General features: G+C 50.6%; 2 protein-coding genes across 2 annotated transcripts; both read left to right on the forward strand.

Moving 5' to 3' along the window:
• The first annotated feature begins 2,469 nt into the window (after nucleotides 1-2,469).
• On the forward strand, nucleotides 2,470-5,467 carry ARF5 (ARF GTPase 5). Its single transcript, XM_082400152.1, has 6 exons — nucleotides 2,470-2,678; nucleotides 3,203-3,283; nucleotides 3,619-3,728; nucleotides 4,192-4,263; nucleotides 4,747-4,872; nucleotides 4,975-5,467. The coding sequence occupies exons 1-6, from the start codon at nucleotides 2,612-2,614 to the stop codon at nucleotides 5,059-5,061; spliced, it is 543 nt and encodes a 180-aa protein (XP_082256278.1). The 5' UTR covers nucleotides 2,470-2,611; the 3' UTR covers nucleotides 5,062-5,467.
• Nucleotides 5,468-5,560: 93 nt separating this feature from the next.
• On the forward strand, nucleotides 5,561-14,834 carry FSCN3 (fascin actin-bundling protein 3). Its single transcript, XM_082400188.1, has 6 exons — nucleotides 5,561-6,733; nucleotides 7,785-8,481; nucleotides 8,821-8,939; nucleotides 10,972-11,131; nucleotides 11,614-11,784; nucleotides 12,112-14,834. Exons 1-6 carry the CDS (start codon nucleotides 6,590-6,592, stop codon nucleotides 12,315-12,317), a joined length of 1,497 nt encoding a protein of 498 aa, XP_082256314.1. The 5' UTR covers nucleotides 5,561-6,589; the 3' UTR covers nucleotides 12,318-14,834.
• Nucleotides 14,835-14,932: the final 98 nt, after the last annotated feature.

Consider the following 14,932-nt stretch of genomic DNA (forward strand, 5'->3'; position numbering starts at 1 on the left):
AGGTGAGCGACAAGACCCCACTGTTTGGGGGCTCAGTGCATTTGTCCCTAAAGAGCAACAATTAAGACTCCCTTTCGGACCACGAAAATGGCAACCCTTTCTAGGACAGTATTTGGCACCTAGTAGGTGTACAGTATAATTATTAGCATCCTTCCTGAGTTCTGCTGAGTTCATTAAACAAATATATATAGATGAATATATATAGCCGTGATGTCCATCCTAAGTGCCAACTATATTTCAGAAGCTTCACAGGAGTTTTGTTATTTAGTCTTTACAATAATTCTGCTGAGTGGGTGTTATTAGCACTATTTTACAGATAGGGAAACATGAGGCACAGAGAAGCTAAGTAACACGCCCAAGGTCACACAGCCAGTAAGTTTAGAATCCTATCTGGATCAGTCCGAGTCTCAGCATAACCAAATGCTGTGCCAGATGATCACCATGAAGAGACAAGATCCTGCCCTCAAGGAGACCACATCTACAGAGGAAGCAGACATGCAAACAGGAGTATATTCAAAGTGGTACAGAAGTTAAGAGGAGGGAGGACTGTCTAGGGGAGACAGAGAAGGCTCTCAGTGGAAATACTTTGGGATTTGAAGGATGAATACTGATTGCCCATCTAACTAGAGATGAGGGAAACAAACATTCCAGGCAGAGGGAAAAAATTGCAAGGACTCCTGGGGCATCAGAGAGCCTGGCTCACCCGGGAAGCACTGAGAATCATTTCAAGGCAGTAGCTTAGGGTATGCGAAGGAGGTGGCAACAGATGGGGCTGACACAATAGATGAGGACCCAAATTAAGGCATTTGGATTTTATCTTGGGTGATAAGACACTAAAGGATTTTCATCACAAGAGTGGCATCATCAAGTCTTGTATGACAAGGTGAAGATACCAAGGTGCAGAAGGCCATTTTCATTCATGGGGATCAGATGGTAGTGAAATAGAGCAGTGACAACAGGGATGGAAAGAAAAAGGCTAATTGAAAGAGCTAAAGATGACTTGGTCACCACTAGTTATGTTATTATATTGGAACTCTTTTAAATGTGCTCGTCAACATTGTAAAAGCCTTCTTAGGAATGCAAGTCTATGACTGAAGAGTAAAAAAGTCATGTATTCACTCATACCTGGTGCCCAGAGTCTGTTCTCTTTACAGACTGAGGGTCAGGATGGGGCAGACACTAGAAGTCTGTTCAGACCCAGATTCTTGGTGGCCCAGATAGCATCAGCCGCATCACACAAAACATTCAGATACATTATCTTATTTTAATCTTCACCATAACCTCATGAGACAGGACAGATATTAGTCTCCCTTTACAGATGAGAAAATGATAGGTTGTGAGTATTGTTGAAGTCAAGCCCCCCCCCCAAAAAAAGGCAGAACTGAGAATTGAACTGAGGCCTGGAACAATGGCACAAAGTGGGTACTCAGTAAATATCTGTGGAAGGGAGGGAGGGAGGGAGGGAGGGAGGAAGGAACTTTCTCTGATTCCCAGCTCACTTCACCATGTCCAGTCCATAAGCAACTGATCCTAGAAGCCCACTGTAAATCCAGAATAGGCAAAACGCCTGCCCTTGCTCCACTGAGCAACCGATTAGTCCATTCAACCCAGCCAGCATTTGTTAAGCATATATTAGGTGCCTGGCATTGACCCAGTCTCTGCCATAGAAGAAATTTAAATTAATTCCTATCTTGCTATTTCGCCTCAGATGCTAAGATGAGTGGGGAAATAACTTATGAAGCTCTTTGGCAAGAGCCTCACAAAATCCTAGATAGCTGTGCATTGAAAATCCAGGTTCCCAGGTCTGTGGCAGAGTGAGAAGGGAACTTTAGAAAGGCTGCCCTCTTCGACTGAAAGGCATTGTTTCCAGGGCCATCAAGGCGAAGGCAGAGTTCTCCAGTATACAGGAGTAGGGTCTACGACCCCGCCGCCAGAACTGGGGATCTTCCACTGTTTCTGCTGATTGGGGATCTATGAAGGTGGCGTTTTAAGGAACCTTGAAACGCATCTTCTTCCACCTCTGGTGTACTCCTCTCGAGATTCTACAGTCACTGAACCACCTGCTACGTTAAGAGTCCCTCGCTGGGAGCTGGGAGGATAAAAGGGAGGACTAAGATACTTGCACAGAACTTCCGCTCCCCCGGGGAGGAGGCTGGAGGTTACCAAGAGCTAAACCGGAGCCCAGAGTGGGTTGGACGCAGCAAACCAAGGCCCAGCGACCGGCCACTGAAGATGGGGGGGGAGGGCCGTTATGCAGCGTTGTAGGCTTTCCTCGGCCCTGCCCGGGTTGCCGGTTCAGCGCCATAGACCTGACAGGCGTGCTAGGAACTGGGGGAGACCCAGGCCCTTTCCATCTTTAAAGCTGGCGCGGGACTGCGGAGGCTCGCTCAACTTCAGTGTCTTCCTGAGCCACGGTCTGGAGGCGGGGCGGGGGCGGGCCTGGGGGCGGGGCCAGGGCGGGGGACGGCCCGAGGTGACGTAGGGCCGGCCGGGACGCGCGGAGGCCGCGGCGGCGCCTCCTCCTGCTGCTGCTTCTGGGCCCCATCCCCCAGCGGCCGGTTCCAGCCCGCACCCCGCGTCCGTGCCCGCGTCCCCTCCCCCGGGCCCCGCCATGGGCCTCACCGTGTCCGCGCTCTTTTCGCGGATCTTTGGGAAGAAGCAGATGCGGATCCTCATGGGTGAGGCAGATCAAGCGCGCGGCCCGGACTGGAGCGCCAGCCCCCGCGCAGTCCTCTCGCCCCCGCGTCCCTCCAGCCCAGCTCACCCCGGTCTCTGACCCCGAGTCGCCCACCTCCTAACCCCCTGGGGCCGCTACTCTCGGGTGGGTCGCGGTCTGCAGCACCGTCCCCGGGGCCTGAGACTGAGAGCTGCGGGCCTGGGTGGGGTGAAGCTCCCTTCGCCCCAGCCCGGCTGGTAAGAAGGGAGGATTCCGCCCTTGGAGACGACTTTTAAAAGGAGCGCAGCCTTTCTCTTGCGCCTCTTTCCCCTCAATCCTCTGCCGCCCCTCCCCCGCTTTGGGGGCAGGAGTTGGCGCTCCCCACCCTACTGCACTCAAGGCCCCGAAGGTAGATAACAGCGCGCACCTGGAGGCGCTCGGGCTTACCGCCCCCGTCACCATCAGCTGTCCTGGCCTCTCCCCTTCCCTGGGCTCTAGGGGGCTCCCTCTCTCCCGTCTCCATCCCTGTGCCCCTCTCCGTTGCAGTTGGCTTGGATGCAGCCGGCAAGACCACAATCCTGTACAAACTGAAGTTGGGGGAGATTGTCACCACCATCCCCACCATAGGTGAGTCCGGACGGGAGGAGCGGGAGCGCGGCGGCGGCACTTCTGAGGACCTGCTCTGCATTCTGCCCCAGGCCCTTATTTCTGTGCAGGGAGCTGACCCTGACATCAGATACTGCTACCTGAGAAGTGGGTCAGGGTATCTTTACGTGCAAGTTGAGGCGGGATGGATGTGACCTAGCCCGGCCCCATCTGTGGGCTAGCTGGTCCTCTGCGGTTCTTTTCCCCTGGGCCTTGATCGTTGCCTTCTAGTTTTATATCCCTGCTGAATCCACTTAGTTTTAGTGAGTTCCTTCCTTTCAGGACTTCTTCCTCATATTTTTACCAATTATCTGCAGGCTTCAACGTGGAAACAGTGGAATACAAGAACATCTGTTTCACAGTGTGGGACGTGGGAGGCCAGGACAAGATTCGGCCTCTGTGGCGGCACTACTTCCAGAACACTCAGGTTGGGGCTCCCCAACCCTAGGGGAAGAGGGTTACGGTTAGAAAGACTGAGATGTTGGCCCAGGCCAGGAAAAAACCCTTACCTCCTTCTACACTCATTTGTAGGCTAGCCTCTCCTCATCCTTCAGAACTGGCCTCAGACTTCTGAGACTTAGCCACCGTAAGCTTCTCCTGAGAAGCAGAATTCTGAATCCACACTGCCTGATTTAGCTCTCATCACATGTCTGTCCCTGTTCCCTTGCACATCTTTTAGCTAGACTGCTCGCCTGAGGGCAGAGGCTGTATCCTTTGCTGGGTGTCTCCAGTTTGTGCGAGGACATCTGCAAAGCCGTAGTGGAAGTTTACTAGATGAGAAGGGTTTAGACACAATTAGACGTGGGCAGAAGAGAGAAAGAGCCAGACTAGGGTGTATATGTCCCAGGCTCGAGTGATTGCTCCTCCTTCCTTTCTTCCTTCCCACCCAGGGCCTCATCTTCGTGGTGGACAGTAATGACCGAGAGCGGGTCCAGGAATCTGCTGATGAACTCCAGAAGATGGTGAGCCCCCAGAGCCCTGGGACAGAGAGATCTCTGTGCTGGTGTGAGAGTCAGGAAATGCCTCACAGGCCTTGAATGTGTGATTCTCTTTGTGGACACAGTCACAAGAAGTAGCTCACCCTGTTTTGAATTGGGGTCAGGTAAAAAGTATAGGACTTACTTTTTCCTTGCATTCTCTCCTGTCTTCACAACTGACTCTGAGAAGTTGGTGGGGAGGGGGGAGTTCTACGTGGTGGAGAGAAACATCATCTTACGTTCTTATTTTTCCATTTGTAAATTTTGTCATTTTGACTAGGGCAAGGAGTCAAATTAGAAAAAGACCCTTTCTGGACTTCAGGCCAGAATGGCCTCAAGCTAGTTTATAACTCTGTCTTGGGTTCAGCAGTAGACGACACAGTATTCTATTCTTCTCACAAATGTGCTAGAAGGTAAAAAGGTGGACTCCCGTACACAGCTGGATTCCACCCCCTTCGCCTCTCCCAGCTGCAGGAGGATGAGCTGCGGGATGCGGTGCTGCTGGTGTTTGCCAACAAGCAGGACATGCCCAACGCCATGCCCGTGAGCGAGCTGACCGACAAGCTGGGGCTACAGCACTTGCGCAGCCGCACGGTGAGGGCCTGCCTCTCCCAAAGGGGCCCCAGGCCAGGCAGGAAATAAAGGCATCTCCTTTTCTTCCCTGCTCCTGACCCCTTTCTTTGCTTCTCCCCACAGTGGTACGTCCAGGCCACCTGTGCCACCCAAGGCACGGGTTTGTATGATGGGCTGGACTGGCTGTCCCACGAGCTGTCGAAGCGCTAACCAACCAGGGGCCGGCCCCTGCTGCCCAGAAGCTCCCGCGTGCATCCGCGTGCATCCCGGGGTGACCAGACTCCCGGACTCCTCAGGCAGTGCCCTTCCCCCCCAACTCCTCCTCCCCCGCAGACACCGGCCTCTGCTCCTGCCTGCATGTTGTCTCTGTTGTCGGAGCCTGGGGCCCCGCTCTCTGGGCACGGAGGGCTCCGCTCTCCTGCCTTCTGGGACCTGTGGAAAGGGGCTTCCGGGGCCAAGGTCCCTTCTGCCAGAGGAGGAGCAGGGATCTGGGTTTACTTTTGTTTCTTCCGTTTCGGGTGTACCCTTGGGGCCAGGTGGGGAGGGAAGGTGAGGGCTCCGGGTGGTGCTATGATGTGGCACTGGATATTGAGTAATAAATTTGCTGTGGTTTGTACACGGTGTTGTCTGTAGCCTAGAGGTCGGGGGCTGGGGTATTGGCTGCAAAGAGACAATATGGGGGAGGCTCAAAGCAGCTAAGGCTGCAGGGCCAGCCCCGTCCCCCAAGCACACACACACATCACTGCCCTCATCTAGCTCAGCTTCTCCTCCTTTACTCTTGAGATTGGAAGTATTTAGGGGCTCCAGTGGAGGAAATCCCCTTCCTTCCCCAATTCCAAGGGACCTTTGCTGCGGTAACAGGCTCTACCTTCATGGGTCTATACACCACCTAACGCCCATTTCCCAACCATCTCCCAGCTACTTAGAGAACTAGGCAATGGGTCCTGGAGGCTATTGGACAACAGAGACTCCTTGGTGAGGGAAGGACTGATATCCTTAGGGGCAGCCCTGGCTGGTTGCCCAGCAGCAGGGCAACTGGGGACCGAAGAGGGGGCTCTGTGGTCCCCCCACCAAGGCCAGTCTCCTTACCCTGCTCCTGAGCCAGCCCTTCCTGATTAGCGTGAGTAATCCCATCCTTGCTGGTTATCTAGGGTTTCCTCACACTCCCTGAAAAGTACCTTCTGAGATGTTTTGGCCTCATCCTCCCAAGGACCATAGAAGGTAACAGATTTTTCTTAGGTATCTTGAACTCTAAAGACACTTGAGCCCCAAGGGAGCCAGGCAGACCCCACTACCCAGGGAGGAAAGAGGTTGATTTCTATCCTATGATTAAAATGAGGAACACAAGTAAAGAAAGGGAGGGACTTGCCTGAAGTCACAGGTGGTGGTTGGCACAGGCTGAAGTTCTGATTCCCAGTCTTAGTTACCTCGATGCCTGGAGTGATGTGGGGAGGCTAGTGCCAGTGGCCCTGGACCCACTTCCTCTGGGCTGTGGATTGATGTTGCTGAGCCAGTGGCCCTTCTCCTCTATGGTGGGATAAGAGGCAACCCTCACAGTCACAATGCTCCCGGGTCACAGAGGTGCTGGGCCCCAGGCCAGCCTCTGCCTAGGAAGTTCCCTCTGGAAACATCTTCCGGTGGGCACTAAGTGCCTGATTCAGGGCCCTATGGCCTGTAGAACCTCACCACTGGGGAGAAGGCTGGGCCGGACTGAGTCATCACCTGTGGTGCCGGCCCCATGAATGAAGTGGAACGGATGCCAAGACAACCCAAGGCCGAGGACCTCAGGGTTGGGCTCATCAGCTGGGCGGGATCCTACCTCACTTTTGAGACATATAAGAATACCGTCACTGCTACGGCAAAGGGTTTGGGCCGGAGACAGGTAACAAAGCAAACTTGCACTGGAACCATTTTTCCCAAGCCGTGAGTGTGTGTGTGTGTGTGTGTGTGTGTGTGTGTGTGTGTATGTGTGTGTGGTGTGGATACACTTTCAACCTAATCAGTTTACTAGCCTCTGCCATTGTCAGGGCAAGCCAGGCTTTTGCTCACAGGTCTCCATTGCTCCCTCCCCCCCTCTCGAGACCTAATTCTATCAGGTGAAGCCTCAGCCCTGGCTTTGCTACCTTGTCTGGCTCTGGCTGCTCCCTCCCCTCTATCCCAGCACAGTGGTCGTGTTATCACAGAAAGGAGAGGTGGAGAGCCCAGGCTGGAAGGCAGAATTGTGGGCGTCCGGGAAGTTGGACCAGCAGAGTTACTGCAAAGTCTATGTTCTGGTTGTAGTTTTGAGACTAGGGTACTCTAGAAGCCCTCAGAGATTTGGTCTTCATTTTAGAGAGTGATGTAGGCACCTCTCGGGATGGTGCTATAGAGCAAGGCAGTGGCAAGTTCCTCTCGCTTATAACAAGGTTGATCACAGCTGAAACAGACAATTCCATCTCGACTGTCTGTGCTCCCATCCTCATCCCCGGAGCCTGGGCCTGCCTGTAAGAGGTCTTTCTTTTCTCCTGCCATGGTGGAGAGGTGGTTTTGGGGGGGTGGACGTGTTGGCTGAGTGTGCTGTCCAGGGGCAACAGTGAGAAAGAGAGAAGTAAGACTTAAACAAAAGCATTTATTGGAAAGTTAGGTATTTAAGGAAGCAACCAAGGAAGAGAGAGAGGGAGTTTTACCCTCCATTATCTGGAGGAGTGGGCATCTAGAACGTCTCTTGGGATCTTGAGAAGCCCTGTGGCTCCAGTGGTGGAGGAGCCCTGAGATCTCCAGATTACCACTGGATGAGAGGGTAGAAGAGTGGACAGCAAGGAGGCCAATGTGGAGGGAAGGTGGTTGTCCTCAACGAAGGTGCTGGAGTGATGCCAGGGGTGATGGTTGAAGGGCTCCTCGGTCTAGTCTCTCGGCAATACTGATTTCCTTCTTCTCCCTCCCAATGCCTCCAGACCTGGGAGATCCTAGTGAGCAATAAGCATGACACACAGGCTGTGGTACGACTAAGAGGCTTGCAGGGCTTCTACCTTCTGTGCGAGGCGGATGGTTCTCTGTGCTATGGCCGGCCAAGGACAAGCCATCATGGATGCTTCCTAATCCGCTTCCACCGCAGTGGCAAATGGACCCTCCAGTGCATCATCAGTGGTCGTTATCTGGAATCTGATGGCAAGGATGTTTTCTGCACCTCCCAGGCCCTCTCAGCTTACCACATGTGGACCCCCCGGCCAGCCCTGCACGTCCACGTGATCCTCTACAGCCCCCTCAACCACTGCTATGCCCGGGCTGACCCCACCATGGGCCGAGTCTGGGTGGACGCACCAGTTCCCTGCCTGAAGGAATGTGGCTTCCTGTTGCATTTCCAAGATGGATGCTACCACCTGGAGACCTCTGCACACACCTTCTTGTCCCACTTAGACCGGCTGGTCTCCCAACCCTCAACACAGACAGCTTTCCACATGCAAGTGCGGCCTGGAGGGCTTGTGGCGCTGAGTGATGGAGAAGGAGGCATGTTGTATCCACAGGGCACACGCCTGCTCCTGAGCCTGGGCTCCAATCCCCATGGGGGCGAGGAGTGGCTCATCCTACAGCACTGCCCTACCTGGGTCAGCCTCAGGTCCAAGACTCAGAAGTTTCTCTCCGTTGTCTACGGCAAGTGCTGGGTCCAACACGGCCATAGAGGGAGGGAGGGCTGGCTGCTGAAAAGAGGAAAGTGTGTTTAGGATCAGTGAGGATTTTTGAAACTAATGATAAGGAAGATCCTGAGGTCCCAAGAGGATCTCTGCTGCCATGGAGAAGGGCTTTAAACCAGGGGCATGGGCTTGGAGAGAAAGTGGCCTGGGTCTTCTCCAGGCCACTATGGTCCAGCCAAAGGTGGTGAAGGCTGAGGAGGGAAAGCAGAAGCAATGCCAGCCATGAAGTGTGGAGGAGGGGCTGAGCCTGAGGCTGAGGCCAGACTCAGGCTTCTTCTGATGTGTTCTTCCTCTGCAGACATGGAGGTGTGTGCCGCCTCTGAGCACATAACCCCAATGTCCTTGTTCCAGTTTGAATGTGACAACAAGAGCCCCACCTTGCAGCTTCGTTCAGCCAATGGCTGCTACCTAGCCCAGGTGAGACCTTGACTTTCTGAGTAAGAGAACCCTTAAGCCCTGAGCTCTCCCTCTCCAGACACACTTTTTCCTTCTTCAAGGCAGATGATCAGATGGTGAGGTAAAGTGTGGAGGTCCTTGTCTATAAACATTCATTTTCATCCAGTGGGCCCACTTTCATTCAATGGGGCCTCTTTAAAAAAAAAACTTAAACTTTATTGAGGCATTATTTACATACAATAAAATGCACCCATTTTAAGTGTACAATTCAATAAGTTTTGACAAATGTATGCAATCATGCTACAATCATATCACAAGTTAGAGAATATTTCTATCACCACAGAAATTCCCTCTTGCCCCTTTTCAGTCAGATCCCCTCCCCTCTTGCCCTCCCTACTACCACCGGTATATATTCTGTCACTATAGATTAGGTTTGCTTACTCTGGAATTTCATATAAATGGAATCATACAGTAATTACAGTATATATGCTTCTTTCACTCAGCATGATGTTTTTGAAATTTGTCCATGATGTCACATGTATCAGTAGTTCGTTCCTTTTTATTGCTGGGTAGTATTCCATAACTCTACTCATAAACACAAACATAATTTGTTTATCCTTTCACTTGTTGATGAACACTTGAGTTGTTTCCAGTTTGGGCCATTATGAACAAAGTTGCTATGAACATTAATGTACAAGCCTTTTTGTGGGCCTACGCTTTCAGTTATCTTGGGCAAATACGTAAGAGTGGAATTATTGGGTCATACGATAAATGTGTGTTTAACTTCTTAAGAAAATGTCAAGCTGTTTTCTAAAGTGATTGTACTATTTTACATTCTCACCAGTAATGTATGAGAGTTCTAATTGCTCCACATCCTTTCCAATACTAGGTATTGTCTGTGTTTTTAATTTTGGCCACTCTAAAATTAAATGTGTAATGTCATCTTATTGTGGCTTTAATTTGCATTTCCCTTATGACTAATAATGTCGAGCATCTTTTCTTTTTTTTTTTTCCAGTGTTTTTGGTGGCTGCCCTTTATTTATTTAAATTTATTCTATTTTATTATTTTTTTAAAATTTTGGCTGCATTGGGTCTTCGTTGCTGCATACAGGCTTTTTCTAGTTGTGGTGAGCGGGGGCTACTCTTCGTTGCGGTGCACGGGCTTCTCATTGCGGTGGCTTCTCTTGTTGCGGAGCACAGGCTCTAGGCGCACGGGCTTCAGTAGTTGTGGCACGCAGGCTCAGCAGTTGCGGCTCACAGCTCTAGAGCACAGGCTCAGTAGTTGTGGCGCACGGGCTTAGTTGCTCCGCGGCATGTGGGATCTTCCCAGACCAGGGCTCGAACCCGTGTCCCCTGCATTGCAGGCAGATTCTTAACCACTGCGCCACCAGGGAAGTCCCCAAGCATCTTTTCATGTGCTTATTGGCCGCTTGTATATCTTCTTTGTGAGGTGTCTATTCAGATCTTTTGTTTATTTGTTATTGGGTTGTCTTATTATTGAGTTGTAAGGGTTTTTGTGTGTTCTAACATCAGTCCTTTGCCAGATTTATGTATTGTAAACATTTTCTCCCAATCTGTGGCTTGCCTTTTCATTTGCTTAATAGTGTCTTTTGAGCAGCAAGTTTTTAATTTTGATGAAGTCCAATTTCTCCGTTTTATAAATGGTTAGTGCTTTTTTCTTGCACCAGGAAATCCTTGCCTACCCCAAAGTTGCAAAGAATTTCTCCTACGTTTTCTTCTAGATGTTTATAGTTAAACTGTGGTTATAGTTTAGCTTTCATGTTTATGTCTATGATCTATTTCGAAATGATTTTGGAGTCTGGGCCAAGGTTCGTTTCTCTCCATATGGGATACAGCACAGACTGGAGAAGTGGGAGAGCTGAGGTCACAACATGTTTTCCAAAAAGCATCTGAAGGCATAAGCGTACCCTGGGAGAATAAAAAAAGCTAGAGGGTGGGATGTGGGAAAGAGGGTCTAAGAATAAAAATATTGAGGAGAAAGCTGAAATTTTGGGTCCTTGCTTCCCTTCTCTGTTCCCAATATTCTCTCCAGAGGCGCCATAGGAGAGTGATGGCTGATGGGCACCAGCTGGAGTCTGAAACCTTCTTTCGTATGCACTGGAATTGTGGCAGGATCATCCTGCAGTCTCCCAGCGGACGCTTCTTGGGCATCACAGCCAATGGCCTGCTGATGGCCAGTGCCACCATTCCAGGTGAGCAAAGCAGGCCTTGCCAGGTTATTCCAAGTCAGAGACGCTTTCAGAGGGAGCGGGGGTTATGATAGAAAGACCACTGGAGTTGGGGTCAGAAGATTTGGGTCTGTATATCTGCTGAATCCCTGACTTTTCATCATCACTTGGGCAAACCACTTCTCTGAGGCTCAGTTTCATTGTCTCCATCATCAGTGGAGGTGACAGCCAACCTGCCTGCCTCACAGGATTATCCTGAGGATTAAATAGATTCACACATCTCAAAGGAACGAAGAATATTAAAATTTCTTGGCCTCCACGCTGTACTAAGTGTTTTCACAAACATTTCCCAAGCACCTAGCATGAGACCTGGCACATAGTAAGTGTTCACTAAATATTAAGATAATTGATGACACCCTTCTGCCATTAGTGCCCGTCTTCCTGCTTCCATCTGGGAAAGCACCTAGAGGCAGCCCATCCAGATAACTTCTTCCTGTTTCTTTCAGGCCCAAATGAGGAATTTGGGATTCGATTAGCCAACCGCCCCTTCCTCGCCTTGAGGGGACGGTATGGGTATGTGGGCACCTCGTCGGAACACGACCTCCTGCAGTGCAATATGGATCAGCCCGACTGCATTCACCTGCTGCCCTGCCGCCAGGGCATCTACCACTTCCAGGGTGAGTAGCTCTTCTTCTTCACCCCTGGGTTCATGGTCTAACCCAGCCTTAGCCCCAACTCAGACTTCAGGGCCTGCCACTCAGGGCCTACTTATATAAAAGGAAAAGCAGAGTTTCTGTGTGCTTTTACACTTCAAGGCCCCCAGAGTGGGGGGGGGGGCAGAACAGAAGCCAGCCCTCCTGTGTTTCTAGAGAGGGACCTGCCACCACAGGCAGTGTAGGGCGGTCCGGGAGGGGTGGCGTGCCTCCTGGGAGCCTCCTCAGAGGCTGTACTGAGGGAGACGTTCCTCCAGAATGGCCCACCAACCTGAGCTCTTCCCTCCCCAGCACAGGGTGGATCCTTCTGGTCAATAACATCCTTTGGCACTTTTCGCCCTTGGGGAAAGTTTGCCCTCAACTTCGGTATAGAGCTTCAGGGCAGCAACTTGCTCACGGTGCTGGCACCCAATGGCTTCTACATGCGATCTGACCGAAGTGGCACCCTGTTGGCAGACAGCGAAGACATTACCAAGGAGTGTATTTGGGAATTCTAGGTAAGGTAAAGTGTGTAAGGACCGGGGGGTCTGGGAGCAGGAGCTGCAAGAGAAGAAGAGAGGAGGGTGGGGAGGCAGGTGGCAGTCAGACCAAAATGCAGCCCAGGCTGACTTCTATCCGACAGCTGGATCAACTCCACACGTTCACTGCGAGTCTGTGCCTTTTCTCTCGGGGCTTCTAGACCTAGACTTGCTGGAGAGAGGAGTCAGATCTAGGTTTCTCACTGTTAAGTCACGCTGACACTTGCGCTTGCCAGCCAGCCTGCAAGGAACAGGATGAAGCGTACCTGTGTAGCTCTCTCTTCATTAAGGTGTGGAGTTTTGCCCCCTTTGTAGGGAAGACGGGTAACTTTGGGGGGTATTCTTTCCACCCTATGCACTTTCTACCCCTATACCCCTGGATGCTTGGGGGTGCTGATGGCACCCAGATATTTATCTGCAGCCCTGAGCCTTCTCCTGAAGTCTAACCTTATCTCTTTCCAACTTCCTGATTGACAGTTGACTTGACTTCATCCTGCCATCCCCTCCAAATCAGCCTCCTCACCCTCCCCTTCAAAGGTGGTCCTTCCTGCCCTCCCCACGGCCATCTAGGGCACCGCCATCCTCGCAAACTCTCAGGCTCAAGACCCCAGTACCATCTCTCCTTCCTCCCTTACATTCCCTTCACCAAACCCTGAAAACTCAGGTACTTCCTTAACAATGCCTCTTGAGCGCTTGCTCCTTCTTCATTGCCGTTGCCACTGCGTGGTTCCAAGCTTCCCACCAAGAGCCTACACTGCAACTAGGGCTCCCCAGGAGCACTCCCTGCCGCCAGGCCCATTCCCACCCGATATCTTCTCCTCCCCAAGTTCACTTTCCGAAGAGGCTGCCTCCATTCCATCATTCCCTGTTCACAACGCTTCAGGGCACCTCAGTGCTCTTAGCCCTGTCCCTTCACAATCGACCTCGCTTTCCTGGCTTGGGAACTCATGAGGATGTTGCAGAAAGAGATAGCTTTTGATGTTGTATTAGACCTGGAACCAAAACTAACAAGGTGTGGTCCTTACTAGCTCTGTAACCGCAGGGAAATTGCTCTAACATGTCTAGGCCTTGGTTTCCTTATCTGTGAAATGGGAATAATATCTATTTCATAGAGTGGTGTGAAGGTTCAATGACCATATGCCTCTAGATAAAGATCCCCGTGTACCTTCACTCTTTTCCTTCATTTTCTACCAGTTTTCTACACAAACCTTTTAATTGTGGCAAACTGGGGAAAATACAATGAAATTCCACTGGGCCTGTTTTCTTATCTATTCCATGAAGTATTTGGATCGAACTAAATTTCTCAGGCTCTTTCCAGGCCTAACATTCTAGTAGACGGTGTATCAAAGTGGTTAAGAGCTCATTTCTGGACTCAGAACTGGGTTCTAATTCGATGTTTATCAGTTAAACTTGTTGTTTGATGTTGGGCAAATGAACCTCTCAAAGTCTGCTTCTTGTGGGTAAAATGGGAATATAGTGTTTATCTCGTGGTATTATTGTATTACATGAGCTGATGATAGTGAAATGCTTAGTAAACAGCCTGGCACCTAGCACACTCTCACTCCATCAGACGTCTCCCCCGATCCAGTTTGAATTCTTAGTAAATCTAACCTGTTGACTGTAATCTCCCTGTGAATTCTGATGCAATTTTGCACCATTCATTGGATTTTAAAAAATCACCTCTACTGCCTTTTCCTATAAACTAACCTCACCTCTGTCCTTGTGATCCCTTATCAAGAATGGAACAAATCACTTTATTCTCTCTCTTCCCACAGGATCTCACCAGGTTTTTCCTAAAAGCCAAAGATCAGCAAATGACCGACTGAAGGTTCCTATTTCCACTTGCCTCCCAGGTCAATGGGATGCCACCTACCAAAACCCAAGTCCTCCAGGAGAAACTACTACACTAAACCGAACAGGAACCCCAGAGTCAAGATCCATGAGAAGAATATCTGTTACACAACATTTCCTACCCAGTTTAGCAAAACACCTGTTTCAAGCAACAATACATCACAAAAGGCCACCCCCAACACCCTAGTGTGCCTCTGACTTGTGAGTAGGGGTGTGGATGTGGGTGGCGACTGAGACCTCAGGTCACTCCAAGTTCTATCCAGAAGAGGGGAGACCAAATGGTAACCTATTCTTCTATTGATTCTCCGCATCCCCTCCAGAACCACTAGACTTTTCCCAGTGATCCCATGAGGATCCAGCCTTGCCCTGAAGGATTCAGAAACCAGATATGACTAGATGTTCTTTTGGCTTAGAACAAAGGAAGGATTATTAATGATCATAACAGCTTATGCCTCTATAGCCCACCCTCCCTCCAAAGCTTACCAACCATCCCACCTTATCATTACCTTTGATCCAATCAGCTGGACACAACAGGTACTTTCCCCATCACTGCCTACCGTTTACAGGGAGCTGAAGTGATTTGCCCATGACTGGGACCTCTGACGCAATTCTTCAATTAGAGTAGACCCTAACGTCCATGGCTCTTTCCATCAAAACAGAGTTTCCAAAATGACTGTCATTCTTGCACTGTCTTCATAACTTTGGCTTTTATTTACCTACTGTCCACCCTATTAATGTCTTCC

The sequence above is a fragment of the Balaenoptera borealis genome (assembly GCF_965194805.1).
Source record: "Balaenoptera borealis genome assembly, chromosome: 7".
Lineage (NCBI taxonomy): Eukaryota > Metazoa > Chordata > Mammalia > Artiodactyla > Balaenopteridae > Balaenoptera > Balaenoptera borealis.

Coding starts and splice junctions, on each gene's coding strand:
- FSCN3 (XM_082400188.1), top strand. CDS start 6,590: ATGAATGAAGTGGAACGGATGCCAAGACAACCCAAGGCCGAGGACCTC. Junction 6,734..7,784: donor AGGGTTTGGGCCGGAGACAG/GTAACAAAGCAA, acceptor CAATGCCTCCAG/ACCTGGGAGATCCTAGTGAG. Junction 8,940..10,971: donor ATGGCTGCTACCTAGCCCAG/GTGAGACCTTGA, acceptor TATTCTCTCCAG/AGGCGCCATAGGAGAGTGAT.
- ARF5 (XM_082400152.1), top strand. CDS start 2,612: ATGGGCCTCACCGTGTCCGCGCTCTTTTCGCGGATCTTTGGGAAGAAG. Junction 3,284..3,618: donor CACCACCATCCCCACCATAG/GTGAGTCCGGAC, acceptor AATTATCTGCAG/GCTTCAACGTGGAAACAGTG. Junction 3,729..4,191: donor ACTACTTCCAGAACACTCAG/GTTGGGGCTCCC, acceptor CTTCCCACCCAG/GGCCTCATCTTCGTGGTGGA.